General features: G+C 40.9%; 1 protein-coding gene across 4 annotated transcripts in view; it reads right to left on the bottom strand.

Annotated features, from left to right (window-relative positions):
• HERC3 (HECT and RLD domain containing E3 ubiquitin protein ligase 3) overlaps positions 1 to 24,867 on the bottom strand; it is a 148,372-nt gene that overhangs the window by 88,493 nt on the left and 35,012 nt on the right. For 3 of the 4 annotated variants that reach the window (XR_011073889.1, XM_068542442.1, XM_068542443.1), the window contains exons 4-11: positions 15,376 to 15,535; positions 11,523 to 11,599; positions 10,474 to 10,695; positions 9,453 to 9,544; positions 7,045 to 7,175; positions 6,323 to 6,483; positions 4,017 to 4,093; positions 498 to 622 (exon numbers count right to left, since the gene is read on the bottom strand). Coding sequence is in view for 3 of the 4 variants with exons in the window: in XM_068542442.1 (XP_068398543.1) it covers positions 498 to 622; positions 4,017 to 4,093; positions 6,323 to 6,483; positions 7,045 to 7,175; positions 9,453 to 9,544; positions 10,474 to 10,695; positions 11,523 to 11,599; positions 15,376 to 15,535 (1,045 nt within the window). In the remaining variant the exon portion in view is untranslated. Of the gene's footprint in view, positions 1 to 497; positions 623 to 4,016; positions 4,094 to 4,764; positions 4,849 to 6,322; positions 6,484 to 7,044; positions 7,176 to 9,452; positions 9,545 to 10,473; positions 10,696 to 11,522; positions 11,600 to 15,375; positions 15,536 to 24,867 lie in introns of those variants that run through there. The other variant, XM_068542444.1, reaches the window with a different exon arrangement.

Here is a 24,867-nt window from a genome sequence, read left to right as displayed (position 1 = left end):
AAAAATTCTCTTTTAAGAATGAAATAAACTTGCTGAAAGGCCTCAGTCCTTTAACTGTACTTTTTTCTCTACTTGACACCAAATTACTATCTCAACTGATCATTTTGAATGTGAAAATGCTAAATTACTCAGATTAGGTAAAATTAGCTGACTTAGATTTGGGATGCTTTGGAACATGCATATGAAGAAACTCTTGGAGTTAAACAATAACACTGAGCTTTCTTAGCAGAAAGGCCAACCCAGGCCTTCATCAGTCAGGATTAAGACCCAAACAAGGGAGGTTGAGGAATACATTCTGTGAGAAAATGGGGGAACAACCTATTATGTTATCTGGGTCTAAGGGCACCAAATCCTGAATAAACATGTGCCCAAAAAATGACTCCCTAAAATGTAAAACTCCATTTATATTCACAACCTCAATATGGAAGTAGGGAAAATCACTAAGCTAGGAAGTTCCAACACACTTTGAAAAAAAATGAAAACAAGCAATCACATACTTGATTGTATTTGCATTGTTGTGTTCTGAGAGTTTTTGTCTCCAAACTGCTATGGTTTCATCATTTATTAAACTGGTGTAATGGGCTTGGTTCATCATCCTGAAGTCAACAGCAGGAGAAGAATTCTGAAGGATTAAATGTAACAATAAAAAAGAGAAACTGTGTAATAGCATGGATCTTTTCTCATCTCCCTCTCCCCAGATATTCCCCACTTGGTGCTTCACTTACATACAGGAGCTGGGGTGCACTGCCAGATCCTCCCACCCTTCAGAATGGGGGCGCTCCCTCCCCCAGCTCCCGAGAGAGTACACTCCTGAGGGCTACCAGCTGTGCTGCCCTGGGCTAGTGCTTCGCTCCTTTCCCACCCAGCAGCTGGTGGGGGCGTGGTACCAGGACCCAGTCAGTCCCCTTGCCTCCGGCAGGATTTAAACCTGTAAGATTCCTCAGGGAAACAGACTCTGAGCCTGAGATTTATGTTCGGGGGCGGGGGTTGCTTTAGAACCACGTTTCCTTAGGGATGAAGGAGGCAGGATTGGGCCGAAGGAGAAGCTGAACTGCAGAGGCCTCAGCCAATCCCATGGGGAGCTCTGGAGTTGGGACGGCCCTTCAGCACACTCCCCAGAGACACCAAACCAATATGACTTCTTCAGGCTTCTTTCCCGCTCTGCTTTGAATCACCATAACATCAAGGCTTATAAATTACTCATCATTTGCCATAACTGTTGACCAAACTCCAACAAAATGTATTATAAAGTCAGAGTTCAGTGACAACCTGTATTGCAAATCATCCATGAAAACTTAATGCCTCTTAATGTCTTGCTCAAAGTATAGAGCTATAAATTTATAAGAAAGGTAACAAAAAGGACATGTCAATAATGGCCTTGAAAATCCCAAATGCTGCCCAGCACTGTACTGTACGTCCTTTCTTCAGTGAGATTAAAAAATAATAATAATATAAGCACTTCTATTTCCTAAAATTGCTCTTTTTCAACTTATTTTCCCCAAATCCTGTTCTTGATCTAGAACTAAGAAAAAGTTGAAAGTGCTTTATGCCTCCTGTACTTGTCACTAAAAAGGAGGAAAAAAGTAATATTAAAGCATTAACCAGATGATCATTTTTTTCTCCTTTGTACCTGCACATAAAAACACAACTTTCTGAGTAAATTTTCTTGGTTATTTTCTCAGAGTTATGAGTTTAGATATCATTATAAGGGGAAAGGAGAAGGGCATGTAACAAATCAGAGATGCTCGTCAAAGTTTATGATCATCTGTTCTTGATAATTATTTTACCAAAATGACCACAGACATGTATTGAGAGAACAAAAGCCGTCTTGGATTACATAGAGAAAACCTATAAGACAAAGCAGACACTTGAGAACACACAAACAAGACTGCCTTGCCACCATGGTCTTGCAACTCGCTGTCATTATGTAAATTTTAATTACTTCCCCCATTCAAAGGGGTAGCTGAACATAGACACTTAACACATACTTACAATAAAATATAAACAAAGAACTATTCTGTCAGTCTTCATTGCAAGTCCAACAAACCACAGATGCCCTGGATGCAGTACAACCTCAGAATCACATAAAGACTCAAGAAAAAGCGTCGATTTTCCATACCTTAGAATTACATACAGCCCCAAAAGAAAAAATTGGTCTAGGTCGGTGTTTCCCAACTGTGGCTGCACTTTGGATCACCAGAGCTTTCAAAACTCCCGACAGCCAAGCCACACTCTAGACCAGTTAAATCAGAATCTCTAGAGACATCAGCGTCTTTTTAAGACTCCTAAGTCTTAGTCAATAATTACGTAATATCTTTGTACGGTGACAGATGGTAACTAGACTTCTTGTGGTGACCATTTTGAAATTACAGAAATATCATATCACTATGTTGTGTACCAGGAACTAAAATAGTGTTGTGGGTTAATTATACTTCAAAATCCAACAAACAAACAAACAATACTTTTCTAAGTCATATTCTATTTTTAGTTTCTTTTTTCTTTGTTATCTTACATTTTTAATGCATACAACTCTTACAGTTGTTTAAAATTTAACCTGGAAAATTTAATTTCTCCAACAATAGGCTACTTTCACTTCCTTCTCATCAACGTTTTGTTCTCCAGTCCCAACAGGGTTAATTACAGTAAATTTAAAAGCCAACTACAAATACCAGATACCATATTTACAAAAGAAATGAGACAAAGTTTCATGTTGAATTTCACAGGAAAATTGAAGTTGGTTAATCAAGCCAGTTTCACAGGGAAATGAATACTTCAAACTCTACTACTTGTGGACACAAAGTTATTATCCTGCAGAGATTCAGGGCTTTTCATATTTCGCTTCACTATCATCTTAAAGGAACAAAGAATAGCCTCAGCTTTTCTCCAGGTTTCTCTGTGAAGCACTGAAGCTGGTCCTAAAATAGGTCTAAAGCAACAGTTCCAAATCACCCCAGATGCCTGCACTCAACAGAACTTTCTCCAGGATCCTGACCTGGAAAATATCCAGTTGTCAGTTTCAGCTGTCCAGCCTGCAGCCTCAGACTCCACCGCAACCTTTAATACCAAAGTCCTAGAATGATACTGACCAGAAAGCAAGAACATCGCGTATTGAAAGATGGCGAAGTATCAGAGTAAGGCGGAGAGTTTCCAGCAGCGACAAGGCGCCTTGTGTTCACAGACCCTCATTTTCTTTCCAACCCATTCTGATTCCTTTGTCATCACCGAGGGCCCTCCCCTGCTCCTCCAGGGGAAGATAAGGACCAATGCACTACCTACGGTTGGTCCTCCCTAAGTGATTGTGTGGACAGCGGAGGAGAGGGGCAGGGAGGGAGGGAGGAGAGGGAGCCTAGGAGCAGGGGAGGGGGTGGAAGGCAGGAAACGAATCTGTGCTGCCGATTTCAGACTGGTATCTCTCGTCCAGAAGAGGGGGATGAACTCAAGCCCTGTCACAGATACCTGGCCCACGTTCTCTTCGACCTCCACCCCTGAAAGAATGTCATTCTTCCTGACTCACCCACCACAGTGATGCAGGAGACAACCAGAGGGAAATTTTAGTGTGGTGCTACGACGAGTGGATGATCAATAACAAAGGAGAGCTGAATACTGTGGCATCTCCTATACCTCGTGTAGGCTCAATCACATCAAACAAACCCAGAGAGTTCTCAGATACCCAGCATTTGTGGCTACGTAACAGGGAAGGAAAGGATGGAAAGTCAAATAATCCCAAAGTGAGTGTGAACTCTCTAAGGCCTCCTTGAATCTCCTGTGGGACAAATCCAGATGTAAATAAATAATTTTCAATTATAAATTAGAACTCTGTGATTAAAATACCAAGAAAATTACTGGCACTTCAAGGAAGCAAAATTGAGATTACCTCAAGGTTTAGTTGGCTTATTTTAATATAATAAAATTGGTAGAAACAAAAAGTAACGTTGCTCTCATGTAATTATTTATCAAAATAAATATTGGTTCACCCTTATTCCACCCCCAAAATAACAGTCAAAAGAAAATGTTACCTCATATTTGGAGCAAAGTACAAAAGTCTGGTCTCCTCCAGAGAAGATCTCCTTAACAATATGATATTTAAAGCGATCTGTCAAAAAAATTTTCAAGAGCATATTTTTCAACAATTAATGTTTTTCCTTGATCCCCTTTTCTAATATTCCACAATATGCTTCAGAATGGTTTCCTATCCATTTAATAATTATGTCCGAAAAGTAAGAAACCTCCTCCCCGGGCTCTCTTCCCAGGACTGTTTCTACTTCAGTTAAAACTAAACATATAAAACTGTACCTTCCACTCTGACCCTCCCTCCCTCCCTCCCTCCCACTGCCAGCTAGTCCTGACCTCGTTTCTGTTTTTCATTCTAACTCTGTCATGCCACTGCCCTGACGTTTGAAACAGTCACTACCATAAACCGTAACATCTGCTAAGAAATCATTCGGCACCTGAGTGTGCTGGTCTGCAGCCCCTTCAGGACGCAGCTTGCCTCCGAAGGACCTCGACATCCTACCACCCGCTCTGCCTCCCATCATACTGCGCCCGTGCTGACACACCCCTATCACCACCTTGCTTTTACTTCTCACACACCACACTACCTCCTACGTCCACGCCTCTTCCTCTGCCTCCCCCAGTGCACACCGCATTCGCCATAAACGGCGCCTCCTAGAGCGTAACTGGAAAGGTGCTCCTGGAATGTGCGATTCCACGGTACTCACCACCGCCCACCCACTCACAGCCTTCTACCTGGCTAACTGCAAATCATCCTTTAAGACACAGCTCAGACTTCCTCTAACCGGAATACTCCTTGATGCCTTCCTCTGTGCTCCCACATTACCAGGAAGGTTCCTAAAACCACAGCATTTACATAACAAATTGAAATTTACCTACTTTGGCAAACATCCAAGCACAGATTTATGATCACGTAAGTTAAGCGGTAATTAAACTTCAAAAACTTTGTGGTTTCAAATTAACCCATAAAATGTTTGAGTTTTTTACATTGGTGGTATTTCTTAAATATATGCATTCCTAACAGGCGTACAATGCCTTAGAGAAAAAGAAATCTACAAATGATAGAGAAGAGGACACCAAGCCATTCTTTCACTTTGGGGAACATCACCTAAACAAAATCTTGTTTATTTTACAGTTTAAGTTCCACTACATTTTTAGATGCTCATATGTTCCTTCCATAAATATTTATTCAGTGAGAAGTTTGTGCCAGGCCCTGTGCTATATGCCAGGTTTATAAGGGGGAAAAGACTCCATCCCTGTAGTTAAGTTTCTTATAATCCAGTAGGAAACCTATGATTGTTATTGTTAAAATAAAATTCTGATCAAGCCAGAAGTGTGTCATTTTATAGTCTTCAAAATCAAAATTAATTAATTAATAAATCACACTTCTTTCTAATGACTCTCCAGCTGCATTGAAGCTTCTGGATTTATTATTTCAAGTCACTCTTACTAAGTGACTGCCTTATTTTGATTTCTAATGAAATGGAATTATTTTGAAACTAAATGGAACAAAATTCAACTATTTTTGAAGAGAAGGAAAAAATGGCATGAAAAGAAATCACGTCATGTTTTGACCAAAATAGCAATCATAAAGGAAAGGTAACACAGTACAAGCATTAAGAGCACAGGCTTTAAGACTCACAGATATAGAGAACGAACTAGTGGTTCATTCGAACTAGGGCGGGCAATATAGGGTTGGGGCGTGGGAGGTACAAACTACTGGGTATAAGATAGGCTACCAGGATGTGTTGTACAACACAGGGAATATAGCCAATATTTTGTAATACCTGTAAATGGAGTGTAATCTTTAAAAACTGTATAACATTTTTAAAAATTAAAAAAAAAGAACACAGGCTTCAGAATGAGGCAGACCTGGTTTTAAATCCTGTTCCCCGAATCTGTATCATCTTGGGCAAGTTACTTAACCTCCTTAAGACTCAGTTTCCTCATCTCCAACGTGGAGATAATAACGACTAGTTCTTAAGGTTGTTTGCAGTGCTTAGCATGGTTATGGAACTTGGTTAAGCATTCAGTAAACATGAACTTTCATTATTAGCAACAACAATAAATAAAACGTATACACCACCACCACGGTCCTTAGGGCCAAAATTACATGTTTTGCTTTATTCTCTAGGATCTCTACTATAGAGCCTCATGCATAGTGAGTACTCAAATACCTGTTGATTGACATTAAAATATCTCACATTCATTCCTTCCAAAAGACCTCAAGGTAAAAAATAAATACGTGTTCTATAAACAATTGTTTTTAGCATTTAAAATACCATTAAATTCTAATAAAAATCACTCTTACCAGCTCTGGCTGAAAGCTGGCCACTATGGGCGGCCCAGTAACCTTTCACAGGTGATGGGCACTTGACATTACAAGTGTGTCCAGTTCCTAATTGACCTCTTGCTCCACAACCAAACGCATAGATGAGTCCAGAAGAAGGCACAAAGGCTAGGGTGTGTTGTCTGGGGGAAAATAATGTAAATTAACCCATCAGCATTGTTTCTGATATGGATGAATACACACTCTGACTTTACACTTCCACATGGGAGCACTGCAATTCCCAGGGGTGCCCCTTGTATTCACAGGTGCCTGTTTCTGCAGTGCTGGCTCTTCGTAACACCATCCTTCTCTGATAATCTAGGTCATCGGGATGATGGCAAGACTCGGAAAGAGCTGAAGGCCTGCTGCCTCTGGGATGAGTGGGAAGAGGCGGGGTGGACCAGCAAAATTTCCAAGACATTCTTTGAGGCTCTCTCACTTTCCTTTCTTCATGTCTCCCACACATCGCACTATTCTTTACCCCAAAGAAGCATACTGGCCCCAGGCGGCTCTGCTTCTCTAAAACCCTTCCTCGCCACACCCTGCTCAGGTCGGACTCTCTCCAAGCTTTCACCATAGGTGTGCATGCAGTTAAGATTTCTTACAATGATGGTGGCTGGGTCTAACCACCTTCTCCATCACTACAAAGACAAGATCCATTTCTGGGTCTTAACAGTTATGGGGACGCTCTTAGGAGCACTCACCTGCCACAGGCAATCTGAGTGACTTCACTGCCCATCAGCTCCAGGACTCTTCTGGGATTAACCTCATCATTCATGGAATCATGTCCAAGTTGCCCACAGGAACCAGCACCAAAGGTAAACACACCTCCACTCTAACAAGGAGCAAACACCACATGACTGCACTGTGTCTCTGAGTTTGCGTACACTCCTTTAGCCTCTGTATACAAAATTCGTATCACAACCGTTTGCATAAGAACGCTACGCTCGCTTGGTACTTAGCCAAATCACTTCTCTGGAATGTTGATTAAATGGAAAAAGTAATTTAAAAAGAACTTAAGACTACACCTTTATGGAATAAATACAGTACTGCTCAAGGGAATGTGTGCCATCTATAAATTCTGAAAGTTGTTTAAAAGTACAACGATGTGTTAATAAGAAGGAAAACAAAAGAAGAAGAAAAAGATAGGTGAAATGAGATGATTTTGCATGATCATTTGTATGTAAGAAATTAAATGTTCCACAGATTCCTTGGAAAGTAAGATCTTTTTAGCAGCTGTACTTGAACAAATGCTAAGGCATTTATCAAAGTGAATCTATAATAGTATTTGTTCCACATGAAAATACCTTCTCATTCTCTCTAGATGTAACTCTTAGAAGCAAAAGAAATAGGTAGATAATTTTAAAACATTAATTACATTGTTCTTTCTTTTTTACATATATTTAAATGGCTTGTTTTAAAGGAACACAGAATATGGCTATATATATTTGAAAGTTATATATACATTGAACTGTTTTTTTAACACCAAAAAAAATATATATATATATATATTTTTTTATTCGGGTATAGTTGCTTTACAATACTGTGTTAGTTTATACTATACAGCAAAGTAAATCAGCCATACGTATACATATATCCCCTCTCTTTTAGATTTCATTCCCATTTAGGTCACCACAGAGCATTGAGTAGAGTTCCCTGTGCTACACAGTAGGTTCTCATTAGGTATCTATTTTATACATAGTATCAATAGTATGTATTTGTCAATCCCAATCTCCCAATTCATCCCACCCCCCTCTTCCCCCTTGGTATCCATACGTTTGTTCTCTATGTCTGTGTCTCTATTTCTGCTTTGAAAACACCAAAATATTAACAGTGATTCTTTTTGAGTTAGAATCCTTCTTTATTTTACAATTATTCCATAATGAACAAGAACTACTTCCACAATAGAAAAAAATCACTTTAAGAACAAATTTATGCCAAAGAAATGCCAAAAGGGTCAGGCCAGCTTAGCATTTTCTCTCTCACAGTGGCATTCTAGAATCTTTTCTGAAAGGGCGTATTTTTCCCTGATATCAGTCTCAGGAGGTTGAAGGACACACCCTAAACACCACTAGCTTCCCTTAATAATAAGTGATTTGAATGTGTTATCCTTATATTTTTATTTTTTAAATTTATTTATTTATTATTTATTTTTGGCTGCATTGAATCTTTGTTGTGGTGCACAGGCTCCTCATTGCGGTGGCTTCTCTTGTTGCAGAGCACAGGCTCTAGGTGCGCAGGGCTTCAGTAGTTTTGGCGCACGGGCTTAGTTGCTGGGTGGCATATGGGATCTTCCTGGACCAGGGCTCAAACCCGTGTCCCCTGCATTGGCAGGCGGATTCTTAACCACTGAGCCACCAAGGAAGTCCCTCATAGTTTTAGAAATTCTTAAATCTCACTGTGGCTCAACTTGAAGAAAAAAATACTTTTGTGTTGGACTTCCCTGGTGGTGCAGTGGTTAAGAATCCACCAGCCAGGGCAGGGGACACGGGTTCGAGCCCTGGTCCGGAAAGATCCCACATGCCGCGGAGCAACTAAGCCCGTGCGCCACAACTACGGAGCCTGTGCGCCTACAGCCCGTGCTCCGCAACAAAGAGAATCCACTGCAATGAGAAGCCCGCGCAGCACAACGAAGAGTAGCCCCGGCTCACTGCAACTAAAAGAAAGCCCACCTGCACGCAGCAACAAAGACCCAACGTAGCCAAAAATAAAATAAATAAATAAATTTATTAAAAAAAAAAAATACTTCTGTGCTACTTTTAATAAAGGTCTTCAGGGAAGTATGGCTGAATTAACGTCTAACTCCGTGTTACTGGGGAGCTTTCATAGGGATACTGGTCATACGCATTTAGCCTGGGAGCTAGTGTCAACTGGAACGGGGCGAGGGTCCGTCTTCTTGAGCGCCTGGAGGCTGACCGCCAGTGGAGCGAGGGAAGAGGGAGAATGCAGACGGCTGCTGAGAAGGGAGACAACACTGGACTACTTTTAGACACTGTCAACTGCTCTCTCTAAAAGGCCCTATCCAACCAACCAAACCATGATAAATGAGCATTCGCGTCATACCCAGCACCAAAGCGCCACGGAACAAACTGGAATACTCCGAGTCCCTTACTTTTGTGAGAACTGCCGTATGCTCTTCTCCGCAACTGATATAGACGACCTTCTGTGTTCGTAGCAGCTTCACATGGCAAGGAGACTCTCGATCTAGAATAAGAGAAATACCACAGTGTCACTACCATTTGCCTTTGAGATGTACACAGCTGTCTTAGCCTGAATTTTGGGTCCCCCGGACGCCTGACTCTCACCTTCCGCTTCCTGCCTGAACCTCCCCTTGGTTGTCTGACAGACGCCTCATTTTTAATGTATTTAAAACTTAACTCTTGGGTTCCCTACACTCCCCACACATAGCTTTCCTCATTTCATAAATGCGGCTTCACCCTTGCAGCTCTTCCTCTTTATTTCAAACTACACATCCAACAATGAGCAAAATCAACTGGCCCCGCCTTCAAAATACATTCAGATCCATTTTTATTCCCACTACTTCCAAACTGGCCTTCCAGCCTCCCCCGTGGACCCACTCTAGGCAAAGCGAAATTGGATTGCTCTTCTCCTCAGCACCTACAGCTCAGTGTCTTCCCTGATTTCACGGAGAGAAGCCCAAATCCCTACCCTGCCCTTCAGGCCACGCGTGACGGGGCCTCCCTAGCTCTCTGAGCTGCTACTCTTCCCGCCTCCCGCTCACCCCAGCCCTGAGCACACCACGGATCCCCCTGCGCTTCTGCACGCCCTGCTCCCTCTGACTGCAGCAGGCTCCGCCCAGCTTATCTACACGCCTCCTCTCCGACCTGACTCCCTACGGGGCTCTGCTCAAAGGTCTTATCCAAGAGGCCCTCCCTGGCCACCTTATATGAAATAGGAACCTCTCCTCTCAGACCCTGTGACATCCTGTATACTTACTGGTTTGTGGTTTGCGTCTGCCCACGAGCAGGCAATCTCCGCTAAGCCAAGGGTATTATCTGTTTTGGTCCCTGCCGCACCCTTAGGGCCTGACACGGGGCCAGCACACACAAGCGCCTCAGGAAGCACATACTAAACAAATGAGGTTAAGAGGTCCACATGAAGACTTCACCTACCTTTCTCATCACTGAGCCCGAGCTGCCCAGCGTTATTCATCCCCCAGCCAAACACGGCTCCCGAGAGAGACAGGGCAAAGCTGTGGGCCCCTCCTGCAGTCACCTGTGCCAGCGGGATCCCCTCCAGGGACCTCACCCTCTGCGGGCTGGCTTGGGAGGGGAACTCCTTCCCCAGGCCCAGCTGCCCATGGCTGTTCTTCCCCCATGTGAAGAACTGGCCATCTGAAATAAGAAGAGGGTAACTGGTATCACCAGAAACGATACAAGTGCCGTCCACAAAAATAACCTTGTTAGAACAACAGGGTTGCCCGGGAGGCTCATTCGTTAGTGCCCTCCGGCCGCAACACACACCCCCCCAAGAGCAAGGGAGCAGACACACTTCACGCTGCAACCGAAACTCCCACGTGTCGTGACAACAGAGATGGGCTGAGCCTTAACACCCTTCCAAGGCTATTAACATTTATGCAAAGAAAAAAGTAAATGTTTAAGTCAAGTCAGTTTTGAATAGGCAATTACCAGGCTTAGATCCACTAAGCAAGGTGAACGAGTTCTGAACCACACCAGGGCCATGAGAGACCCAGGACTTCACGGGATCCAGCTATGACCCGGACGGCAGCACAGAGAATCAAGCAGGACGTGTTGGTGCTGACTCCCCCTCACATTTATCCTAACAAAATACAGCATTATCTGCTGGCTTAGGTTTTTCTAACTCCGTCTTCTTCATTTATTTGGGAGCTTCATGGTGGAATATAACGCCATAGTGAGCTGTAGCTCAGAAAAACCAATCTTCTGCTCAAGCACACGACTGACGTACTGTCTCCTCCTCACCTTCCCCCGAGAGAGAGTGGGAGCAGCAATGATGACCAGCTCCTTCATCACCCAAACCCTGAGAAAAGCATGAGCTACACACAGAGGCTGTCTGAGAACCGCTGCTGTCCAACAGGAATGCACAGACCCTGACCAGTTAGCTAAACGTATCAGATAACATCACACAAAAATGCAGAGAATGGTTCTCAAATTAACATAACATTAGCATAGATGTACGTTACCAGCTGCAAGAGCCAAGCAATGCCAGTTGCCACAGGAAACTTGTAATATTGTCTGCTGGTTCAGCTTTTGTATTAACCTAAAACAGAAAAGACCTTCCTCTTAAGAAGGGCATTCACAAACAATGATTGGAAATATTCCCAACTAAACGAAACAGTTGTAATAAGTAACATCTTTCACAAAAGACTTTTTAAAATCAAACATATAATCTTACATGATATAATTCTATTAAGTCTTTCACTAACCTCCTGCCTCTTAGGTAGCTACTGTTTAAAAAAAAAAAAAACCATTCTGCACCTAAACCCATTACCATAGCCCTCTGTTAATTCCCACCTTGTCATCTCCAATTCAGGGACAAAAGGAGTAAACTACAGAAGAAAGATCCCGAAGAACATGGCTAGTACCTAAATGGCTTTCAAATGAGGGCAATGCCATGATCCAGCAATCCCACTTCTGGGTATATGTCCAAAAGAACTGAAAGCTGGGTACCAAAGAGATATGTGTACACCCACATTGATAGCAGCATTATTCAAAATGGCCAAAAGGTGGCAGCAACCCAAGTATCCATCAACAGATGACTAGAAAAACAAATGTGGTATACACATCTGGAATATGTATACAACAGAATATTCACCAGCCTTTAAGAACAAAAACTCTGACACATGCTACAACATGGATGAAACCTGAACATTATGCTAAGTGAAATAAGCCAGTAACAAAAAGACAAATACTCCATAATTCCACTTACGTGAGATATCTAGACTAGTCAAATTCATACAAATCAAAGTCTAACGGTGCCTGCCAGTGGCTGGGAGAGGAGAAATGGGGAGTTGTCATTTAATGAGTACAGAGTTAAACTTCTGCCAGATAAAAAAGTTCTGGAGATTGGTCACACAGCAACGTGAATATATTTAACACTACTGAACTGTACACTCTAAAATGGTTACGATGGTAAATTTTATGTTATGTGTATTTTACCATAACTTAAAAAAATTAAGAAGGGCAATGCCTCCAAAACTCTGATTCCCTAGGATGATAAAGAGGAAGATCATATGATAACTTTTTAAATCCCGCTCCTCTGCTTGCTCGTGTCAAAGACAGAGATAAGAACAGTACCCATTCACAGGGTTGTGGTGAGAATTAAAAGAAAAAATTCATGCTTGGCACTGCCCAACAGAGGTGGACAGCCTGAGAATATCTGCTGCTTCCTATTTTAGTAATTCACAAGTTGCCGTTTTCCTCTTCATTAAGTGTATGCCATGGGAACAAAGGAGTCAGACGGGCACACTCTCGGGAAGGGGCATTTTAGAAGACAGACATCCAATAGGCGAGGAGGGGGTTATTTAGAGTAATAGGTAGATGTTGCTTTTGTTAATGGTTTATTTTCTCGGATCTAAAAAAATGTATAAAATAGAGTTCACATATGTATTTATTACCAAATAGAAGCCAACTATTTTTTATTGCAGATTCACATGCACTTGTAAGAAATAATACAGAGATCCCTTGTACACTTTGTCCAGTTTCCCCCAGTGATGACATTTTTCAAAACTACAGTATAGTATCATAACAAAGATACTGACATTAATATAACCTACCAATCTCATTTATGTTTGGGTTGGCCAAAAAGTTAATTCAGGTTTTCCCATAGGATGTTACAGGAAAACCCAAACGAACTTTCTGGCCAGGCCAATATTTCCCCAGATTTATTTGTACGCATTTCTGAGTTTGTAGTAGTTTTGTCACCTGTGCAGGCTCATGCATCCAGCACCATACTCAATGGTTCCAACACCACAAGGATTCCTTTTGTTGTACTTTTATAACCACTCCTCCCCTCCCCCATTCGTAACCCCTGGCAACCACTAATCTACCCTCCATTTTCCACGATTTTGTCATTTTGAGAATGTTATATAAATGGAACCATACAGTAGGTAGCCTTTTGGGATTGGCTTCTTTTTCACTCAGAATAATTCCCTGGACATTTGTCCAAATTGCTGCACGTATCAATAGCTTGTAGAACCCCACTATTTTTTAAAATTGGAGAACGTAATACTGCCTTGGGGCCCAGTGTTTCAGAACCTTATGTGGCAACAGCCCTTTTTCCTGGCCAGCTTCCACTCAAATTCCCCCTCCCCTCCCTTTATGGGTCACCTTTACCCTCAATACAACCTCCACAATCACAGTTACAGAGAGGAAGCAGGTCAATAGGACAAGACAAACAATAAGAAACTATACCCTTGAGGTGGAGAAAACGGGACACACATGCACAAGCATATACTGTGCTTTACCTACTCATCTTACTCCATCCTCCCAGTCACTTTGTAAAGGTACACAATACTATGTAACTCCATTCTGAAGTTAGGAAATCGAGGCCTAGATAAGTTCAACAATTTGCCCAAGGTCACTCACCTAATAAGTAATAGAGCCAGTACTGGAATCTGAGTCCGTATGACCTCAAAACTATGTTACTTTCCACAATACTAAGGTATGAATTAATGAATCTACTTTAATTAAGTTATAATATGAAATTATATACAAACTAAAGCCTCAGAAGTCATCCACAATTTAGACGTGACTAATAAAAATAATAACAAACTGCTACTCTAACACAGATTACTCCATATTTAGAAATGAAATGCCATTAAACAGATTTTCTTGAGTCTTTGGTCATCAACGAATGAAATACTTTTGTCATTAATGTTATAACTCTTTTCCTTAATATTACAATTTCGTTAAAATATAGCATCCCGCTTTTTAAAATTTCTACTCTCCCTCTTCCCCCCAAATTACATTAATTTTTGGAAGTAATGAATCCAGGACATTACCTGTTCTAAATCAGGAAATAGAATCAAATCATTCTTACCTTTTGATCAAAGAGACAAAAATCTAAGACGGGCAAAAAAGGAAGAGGAAGAAGAATGTACTGTCCTTTAAAAGGGACAATAATTGGGCGGGGGCGGGGGGGGGGGGGCGGAGAGGCCATTTAATAAACACACCTGTACTGAGCAATGCATGTGCTGGAGCACCCTTAGCAATGGCAATGCTAAAATGAATGACCCAGGTCTCCTGGCATCAAGAGCTCCCAGCTCTGTACTAAGAATAGTTATTAAATTAAAAATTGCAAAGAATGTGACAAGTACTGCAACACAAGGAATGTTGTACATTTGCAGCATAAAGGAGCAGGAATTAAATGAAGGAAATAAACCAGTGGCCTCTTTGATCATTAAGAACCCTCAACAAACAGAGATGCCCCCGTTTCAAAACATCCACCTGAAAGTAACTTCAATAGTTTAGACATTTACTTAGTGGTGAAGCATCGGTTCCGTATTTAGCCAAATCATCTAAGATTCAGAATTAAGTAAATACTTAAGGGACTAAAGACCATCGTATTAGTACTTTTGTGTTAAACAACTTATGTATATTTGGTATTTTAGCTGTTGGTAATGCTTAAGGTAATTTGGCCTGTTATTAGAGTATCAGGTCAGCCTTGTGATTCTATTTTAAAGTGACTCATTGAATAATTGTTTTAGGTTTGAAATTTTAAGTTAAAAGTTAGAAAGTCCAGCAATGTGAAGAGGTGTTTTTTTATTCAAACATTATTGAGTTTGCCAGCAACACTCTGCCAGCAACTAGGCTACTGGAATAAATAAAGTACAGTTCCTGAACAACTCACATTTTTTAACTGGAGACAGACACTTCTATAAATAATTACAATTTTTGTGACAAGTGTTATAACAGTATGAGGCATGACAGTGACACAATGGAAACAGCAATCAAAAGAAGAAAGCAGAACCCAAACCAAGGAATCTAACAAAGAAACTAGCAGGAAATAATATTTACAGCAACTGACATTCTTACCTGGGTACTGCCACAGAGTCCTCGGTAGTCACGAGTCCTAGTTGACCATCGCTCCCTGCACCCCAAGAAAACAGTTGGCCCCGGTCACTGAGGGCCAGACTGTGGGACTCGCCACACGCCACGTGGACAATATGCTGATCTGCCAAAGCTCCAATTTGCTCTGAAGAAAGAAAAAAAAAAAAAAAAAACCAAAGGAGGAAAATGTAAAGCCCAGAAACAGGAATTACACAGAATTAGCTTCCTAGGCAGTTGTGTTTTTCAAAGAGAACCACTACATCTGTAAATTTATAAAGACGTTATATGTTTCTAAAAGGTATCCATTGAAACCCCAGCTATACTGGGTAGCACACATGCCTAGAGCAACACACACGCCAGATGTTCCCTCCCGTGCCTGGTGCTCCTCCCCAGAAAGATGCCTGAAGGCTTACTATTCGGAGATGTGGAACCAGAGAGGCCCCAGTGCGAGTGGGAGTGAGGCATGTTACTAAAAGCAGTGGGATTGAGTGAAATTTTGCCTGGGAACAATGAGACCTCCGCCATCCAGAAAAACACCTTTCTCCCCTTAGTTCCAGAACACAATCTCTCTCTATATACCTATCCAGCCAGAAGATAGAAGGATTTCTCTGAGAAAATTGGCCCAAAAGACCCACAGCTACTGACATTTGTGGGTCCCCCAATGAAATGTCCAGCTTCCCGCTAGTTAACAGGACTTGCCCACACACAGCTCCACTCACGTTTCAGTACCTCACTTACATATAAAAGACTGGCCAAGGATCAACATATACATGAGGAAATTTTAACATAAAAGTTAAAGAGCAAAGGAAACAGAAGAAAATGAACTCTGAAGAAAAAATGATCATGCAGTGAACAGAAAAAAAAATAAGTCATTAGAAAAATAAAAGAAGACAAACATTCCAACATTCAAAAAATAAAGTTATCTTGGAAAATGGAAACATGGCAGCATAAATTTAAAGGAAAAACCTTCAAAAGCAGGATGGGAAGTAAGAACTGAAAGTTTCTAAGAAACAGAACAAAAAGGCAAAGAACACAACAGAGGAGGAAAAAAAAGAAAGAAATGAGGGGATTATTCCAAGAGGTCCAACAACGGAAAAATAAGAACTTTAAAAAGAGAATGGAGGGCTTCCCTGGTGGTGCAGTGGTTAAGAATCCACCTGCCAAGGCAGGGGACATGGGTTCGAGCGCTGGTCCGGGAAGATCCCACATGCCGCGGAGCAACTAAGCCCGTGCGCCACAACGGCTGAACCTGCGCTCTAGAGCCCGCGAGCCACAACTACTGAGCCCGTGTGCCACAACTACTGAGCCCGTGCGCCTAGAGCCCATGCTCTGCAACAAGGGAAGCCACCGCAATGAGAAGCCCGCACACCACAAGAGTATCCCCCGCTCGCCGCAACTAGAGAAAGCCTGTGCGCAGCAACGAAGACCCAACACAGCCAAAAATAAATAAATTAAATAAATAAATTTAAAAAAGAGAGAATGGAAAAAACACAAGGTAGAAAATTTCAAAGAAGAAAGACATGAAGATTGCTCATAACTGAAGGACATGAGTTTCACACTGAAAGGACCTATTAAAACTTCAGAATAAAGACTGATAAAAACCTACTTTAGAGCACTTCAGCTTGAAATTTCAGAACACCAAAAAAAGATTCTAAAAGTTTCTAGAAAGGAAAACAGTTTATATACAACAGAACAGGGATCAGAATGGCATCATAGTTCTCAGAAGCAATACTGAAAACTAGAAAGACAATAAGGCAATGCCTTCAATTCTGAAGGAAAATGACTTCCAACCGAGAATTCCGTATCTAGCCAACCATGAATCAAATGAGAGGAAAGGGGAAAAGAACAATTTTCAGGGATGTAAGGCTCTCAAAATATTTTATCTCCCATGCTGCCTTTCTCAGTTAGTTACCTAACATCATGCCTCCAAAACAAAGGGAGATTCAGGTTCCAGGAAATAGGAATCTTACATAGGAAAAGGTGAAGAATATTCCCAAGACAGCTATGTAGCAGCCTATGAAGCAAAGTTGGAGGGATGTCTCCAAAGTGAAAAATGGCATACAATCTGATGAGTTTATATTATTATGAGTTTTACACTTCTGAGAATAGAAATTACTACACAAATGAAAAAAATGAAATAACTCCAGGAAACACAATGTTTTACAGGGAATAAGAGCAATCATGGTACATAAAGTCATAATAACCGAATAAATATAATTTACATAGTTAAAAATTTAACTGACTTAAAAAATCAACTATTTAGGAAAAGATAAGCGTCTAGGGGTGAGAAAGAGGAAAGGGTGGTTGGAGAATATAAAAGCATGCTAACCTTCCCCAGTGTGAAGCCTCTAGATTATGTCCAACATTGAAAAAAAATCAAGAAATAGCATTATAAGCATGTCATTTAGAAATATAAAGGTAAGTACAAAAAAAAAAAAAAAGAGAGCTTCAAGAATTGAAAGTGATGGCCTCTGCAAGTGAGACTCAAGGGTGGGGACCGGAGAGGTAGGGAGTTGCTATTGGACCTGAACAGAGTTGGTATAAACGTTACTTTAAAAAAAAAATTTTTTTAAGCAGCTGAAAACATGTTCACATCAGAGAAGTCTCCTTTACCCTCTACTCACCATTAGGCGCTAACTCCCAGCTTAGGCTTGCCCCACACACTAAGAACAGTCCCGTCTTTACTTTGGAAAAACTGAGAAACTCTTACCCAAATAGCTCAGGTGAATCAGATTCTTACTCCTCTGACCAAATTTCCAAGTGTACCATAGTTCTAGGACTTGGGCAGGTTTTATGTTCTCCTGGGCCTGAGCGCCTGTCCTGATACCTCAGCTAGGACTGAGACCTGCCCCCCAATTCCTGACCTCCTAGGTCCACCATGAGCCTTTCCTGCCTGGATGTGAGTGCACCGCCTCACATGACACTAATAAGTTTCTCCCCGGTCTGACAGGACACTCTCTGGTCTGCCACCGATTTCCTTACCTCGGTATCTGTCAATAGCATCCCTCTTGATCTTTTCTTACCACGGCTGAGTAGTGTCAAAAGGCCACGTCTAGATTCCAATTACCATTTACTCCCAGTCTGGTCAAGCCCTAGGCAAACCAATTCCTGTCCCATCACATATCGGCCCCCAAAACAGACATGGAACTCCCACTACGATCACAACACAACTTGCAGCCCCAAAGGCAGAGGTACCGTTCGGTAATGCAAAGATTTGTGGAGAATTAAACCAACAGTTGTTATCAAGTCCAATTTATTTTATTTCTCCTAGCCAGAAAACCGAGCTCATCTGATTCATACTAGTGGTCTGCTACAGTGCAACTTTAATCCCTCTTCTAGAATCTACTCCCTAGGTCAACTGGGAATGCTTCATTCACACCTCTCACTGAATACACCCCTGCCCCAGTTGGGAACATTCAGGCTGCAGTGCACATTTTCACATGTCGTCTCTTCTGATTCATTCTGTCAAGACTGTACACTATATTTTGCAGATCATGACAGAACCTCAACCCACGCATTAAAATAATTAAACACACTAAGGAAATATTTGGCACTTTTTGACGACAAAAGTATATTTTATCTCTGATCCTCTCGTAGAAACACTTTAAGGTCTTTAGAAGTCTTTAAGGTTTTCAACTCTGAACGAGCCAAAGTAATAGGGCAGGATAGCAGCATATGTGGAATGCTGCTTACAGCCAGCCAGCAGTTCAACTGCACGTATGTTATTAGGATTACTGCTACTTGGCTTTTGAGCCCCATGATAATTTTTTAATGTATTTTCAAGTTAACAGTAAGCTGGGCAGTAAACCATCACAGGGTGTTAATAGAGAAGGATGATATGAGCCTGGAGGGTAGATGGATGTTGCCGGTATGAACTTAATCCTTGCAACGATCCTGAGAGGTGACGGCTCTCCAATAAGCCCCAGCTGAGAAAAAGTGTGTAGCTTGGCCAAGGTTCACAACGAATGAGTGGTGGAGCTAGGACTGGAGCCCGGGTCTTTCTGACTTCCAAGCCCATTACACCCACAAGTCTGTATCATCTTCCCTCATGGAAAAGGACCAGGCGGATTTTAAATCAGTTAACAGTAACTACGAAGTGACGGGTCTAGTTATGGATAATGGGAAATAGACTCTTTCCTCTTACTGTCTGTTCTGATGAGAAATATATCCAACAGTTTGCAGTTAACAGCATGAGCAGTTGGGTGGCAAGTACACAGCATATACAAAATCAGTGATCAATATTTGGTACTGAATTTTTCATAAAGCTAAAATCAAATTAAGTGTCAGCAGTTAATATGACAAAAGGGATTAGACTTTCATCACTTAGATGTCTCCTTTTTTTTTTAACTAAACATACATTTTTATTCTTATACTTTTTAATCTACATTTTAAAAATTATTTATAAAAATATACACACACAAGGATACATGTGCACACATTTAAAAGAAAAAGTCAAGGGGCACATAAATATCACAGAAACATGAAAATTCAGAAGTGAGTCAGGGACTTCCCTGGTGGCGCAGTGGTTGAGAATCCCCCTGCCAGTGCAGGAGACACGGGTTTGATCCCTGGTCCGGGAAGATCCCACATGCCACGGAGCAACTAAGCCCATGCGCCACAACTACTGGGCCTGCGTTCTGGAGCCCCCGAGCCACAACTACTGAAGTCCTCGCGCCTACAGCCCGTGCTCCGCAACAAGAGAAGTCACCGCAATGAGAAGCCCGCGCACCACCACGAAGAATAGCCCCTGCTCACCTCAACTAGAGAAAGCCCACGCACAGCAACAAAGACCCAATGCAGACAAATAAATAAATAAATACATTTTTAAAAATTAAAAAAATAAAATATAAAAAAATTTTAAAAGGCCTCTTCCCTATCTTTAAAAAAAAAAAAGAAGTGAGTCAGGACAAACCTTAGGTAATCCAGCTCAGCTTCCCTCATTTCTTTAACATCTTTGATACAATATAACCCAAGTTCCCTGCAGATCCCCAAAAAGAGAATTTCCTAGTGCCCAACTTTCCTCTGGGGCCCCTGGCTTCCCACTACTTGGCAAGACTCTCCCTCATTTTCTTTGCTTCTGTGTCTGAAAGGTCCTATTCCCAAGCCATATTCCAACTACTTTCTTATTTTCATCTAACCATTTTGGGGGATCTGGACTATGCCTAGCGGGACCACCCCCCCATAAGAGAGTTACTTCCGGGACTTCCTGGTGGTCTAGTGGTTAAGACTCCGCACTCCCAATGCAAGGGACTCAGGTTCAATCCCTGGTCAGGGAACTAGATCCTGCATGCCGCAACTAAGACGTGGCACAGCCACGTAAATAAATAAATACATATCTTTAAATCTAATTTAAAAAAAAGAGAGAGTTACTTCCATGAAAGGAATTCTACCTCGTTCCTGAGCCAAAGCACTCAAATCAGAGTCAGCTTTTTAAAAAAATTTTTAAATTATCATACAGTAAAATTGACCTTTTTTAGTGTACAATTTTATGAATTTAAGCACATATAACCAGTGACACAATCAAGATACAGAACAGTTCCATCAACCCAAAAAGTCCCTTGTGTCATCCCTTAGTCACACTCTCTCCTCATCCCTAACTCCTGGTGACTACTGATACGCTTTCTATCACTACAGTTTTATATTTTCAATACTGTCACATAATGGAATCGTATAGTATCTAACCTTTTAAAATTGGATTCTTTCACTCAATATAATGCCTCTGAGATTCATCCAGGTTGTCGTATTATCAATAGTTTGTTCCTTTTTATTAGTGAGTAGTGTTCTATTGTATTATGGATGTACCACAAAGCACTGTTTCCAGTTTTAAGCAATTATAAATAGAGACGCAATAAACATTCGTGTACAGGTTATTGTGTGAGAGTAAGTTTTCATTTCTCTGGAGTAAATACCCAGGACTGGGTAGTCAACCTTGCTATATACAGTTGGGTTATTTTAAAGATCTAATATGATAATCTCTGCATTGATTGTTTTGTTTGGACTATTTATATTTAATATAATTATTGATACGTTTGGATTCATGATCTACCTTTTTACTATTTGCTTTGTTTATTCCCTGTTTTTCATCACTCTTTTTCCTCATTCCTGCCTTCTTCTGCATTAAACATGTTCTACTTTTCCATTTTAATGTACTGTGGTTTTTATTATATCTCCTTGTATAGTTACTTGAGTGCTCTAGAGATTACAATGTAAATATTTAGCTTTTCAAAGTCTAATTAGAATCAATAATTTACTATTTCAAGTGGAATTTAGAAACTTTCCCATGATATAGGTCTCTTTACCCCTCTCCCCTTTAAGTTATAGTAATCTTAAATATTACATCTGCATACCTTGAAAACTCTATCACAATGTTATAATTTTTCATTTCAATCATCAAAATATTTTTAAAGAATTCAAGAAGAGAATAGTCTATTATATTTACCCAGATATCCACTATTTCTGTTGCTCTTCCTTCATTACTGATGTTCCAATATTCCTTCTGGTATCATTTCCCTTCTATCCAAAGAACTTCCTTTAACTATTGTTTAGTACAGGTCTGCTGGCTGTAAACTTTCTGCGTTTTCCTTCATCTGAAAATGACTTTGTTCTACCTTCATTTATGAAGGCTTTTTTTTGTTTGTCTGTTTGTTTGTTTTTGCTGAACATAGAATTCTGCGTTGACTTCTTTTCTTTCAGCACTTTAAAAACACTGTGCCACTTATGGCGTCCATAGTTTCTGGGGTGAAATCCACATTCCCCTATAGGTAATATGTTGTTTCTCTTTGGCTGCTTTCAAGTATTTTATTTGTCTTTAGTTTTTAGAAGTTTGATTATGATCTGTCTTGGTGTGGATTTCTTTGGATGTATCTTGCTTGGTCTACTGACTTCTTGAATCTGTATATTTATGTCCTTCACCAACTCTGGAAATTTTTCAGCCATTATCATTTTCAGCACCACATTTTTTCTCTTCTCCTGCTAGGACTGACATGAATGTTAGACCTTCTGTTCTTGTCCCACAAGCCCCTGAAATCCTGTTAACTTTTTTCCCAATATTTTTAACCTTTATTACTCAGTTTGCATAATTTCTATTGATTTATCTTCAACTTCACTGATTCTTTCCTCTGTCATCTCCATTCTACTATTGAAACCATCCAGTGAGTTTTTCATTTTGATTATTGTATTGGTTCTTCTTTATGTCATCTATTTCTTGGCAAAGAATTTCATTTGCCCACTTGTTTCACAACAGTTAGAGCCAGTTTGTTGGAACATTTGTACAATAGCTGTTTTAAATAAAGTCTTCATCAGATAATCCCAACATCTATGTCATTCCAGCATTAGCATCTGTTGTCTCCCCCCATGCTAGTGGAGATTTCCCTGGGTTTTCATATGCTGAGTATGACTGTATCATGAACATTTTGAATACTATAAGACTGTGGGTCTTATTTAAATCTTCTGGAGAATGGTAACACTTCTGTTTTATTTTTCAAAGCCTTTGAATGCTATTTGGATTTGTGACCTGCATACGCCACATAGTGGCCAGTCTGGAACCTGAGTGGTGGTCTATTAGGTAAGTTCTCAAAGTCACTTACATGCTAAGTAGGATCAGATCCACACATACAGCTCAGGCATGAGCCCAAGAGTTCATAGATAACTATATGGAGTTGCTTTCCCAAGCTCCTCCTTCTCTGAGATCTCTCAGATAACTTTCAGGTTCCCTGGGGCTCCCTTTTTAGCCTACATACTGTACTTCCACAGCTGTGCTTGCCTCTGGGCCAAATGGCAGGAAGACCAGAGGGGGAAAATGGTAAACTCATTGCCAGTTCAGTGGTACTTTGCATTCTGGTCTTCTGTCCCAATCCACCTGCTATTATTTGCTTTTCAGAGTACTCCAATAGCTGGTCCATGCATTGTATCAAGGTTTTATAGCTGCATTCAGTAGGAGCGACAGGAAGGAATGTGCTTACTCTGTCCTGCCCGGAACTAGAAACCCCGAGTCTGACTTTTAAAGTAACATTTTTGTTTCCTGCTATTTGTGTGTGTTCACAAACTGTCTTTGTTCCACTTGGCTAAATTAAAAAAAAAAAAAAAAAAAAAAAATTTCAAAGGCACGGCTTTCCCACAAATGTTCAAACTACAATTGTGTTTAACCTAAGAGCTGGATTCCCGGCTGTGGGCAGAATCTCTGAGCAGCTGATGCTTCATTTAAGTTATCTGAGCATATCAAACGCTTATTTACTTGATCCTGTGTTTGACTGCCCAAGTTTAAACACTCATTAAACCAAATCTTTTTAACTAAAGAATCAGAGAGAAAGATTAAATTACGACAAAATTCAGAGTAGTAGTTCTCAGTTCAGGGCCAGGTGACTTTAATATTGGGCTTTAATGTTCACATACAAAGCCTGAAAACACTTATACACTATGAAACATGTTTGAGAATATTTTTTTTAAAGCCGTAAATCTAAATTTACCATGTATGCATTTAGATGCAATAAGCCAAAATCACTAAGTCAATTAAAACATATGGAGGCCTGTCACAGGCAATGGGAAGGGAGAAGACTTTGTGTTTCTGAGTCATTAGCACTTCACTAGTCAGAATAAGATCAGCTGCAGTGACTCAGTTATTTTTAGGAACTGAGAATTGCCAACCATGGCATAATCTAATGCTGTAAAAGGATTTTAATAGAGAAAGATTGTAAATCAGAAAGCTACCTCACAGCTCTGATAGAGGGAACCCTAAAAGCGGAAGGGACCACTGCAGTGGTGATACAGTGGCATATATAACTTCGTATAGTCAAATGCCCAAGTCCACCAGTTGATAATTCAAGACCCCTCCAAGAAGACTGGAATCTTAATCCTCAGCACAAACTATTAACAGTCCCCCAAAGTTCAGCTCACAGGTTACCATGGATGCTTTCTCCTTCACAAAACTTTTGCTTTTTGTACAATGACAGCTCTGGAGCACCTGCTTAGGTACCTACAAGAATTGGAGTGTGAGCTCCAGGAAGACTGTCTCTCATTAAAGAAATGCTGGGGAACACCTGTTGAATATATAAAGTGTCCAGTATCAAAACGCAAAGTCGGGCTTTAAGATGTCTCAAATGACTGCCAAAAAACAGTTACATATTACGGTGCTATAATTCCTAAGAAGGAGGGGAAAACGAACTGGTTATTTCAAATCACTGGAGGAGTTCAGGGGTATTTCAAAGCGTCATCACCCTTTGCAGGGGAATGGAGAAACTAAAACATTTTCAAAAGATACATGAATCAGAGAAGTGACAGAACCAAGACCAATCCATTTAGAAAATAAACTAATCTGCACTGGATTTACTAATATAAATAGAACACTGTTAAGAAAGCCCAGGGCTTCCCTGGTGGCGCAGTGGTTGAGAATCTGCCTGCCAATGCGGGGGACACGGGTTCGAGCCCTGGTCTGGGAGGATCCCACGTGCCGCGGAGCGACTAAGCCCGTGAGCCACAACC

Source organism: Eschrichtius robustus, chromosome 4, assembly GCF_028021215.1.
Source record: "Eschrichtius robustus isolate mEscRob2 chromosome 4, mEscRob2.pri, whole genome shotgun sequence".
NCBI classification, from domain to species: Eukaryota; Metazoa; Chordata; class Mammalia; order Artiodactyla; family Eschrichtiidae; genus Eschrichtius; species Eschrichtius robustus.
This window is presented reverse-complemented; position numbering and strand designations above follow the sequence as displayed.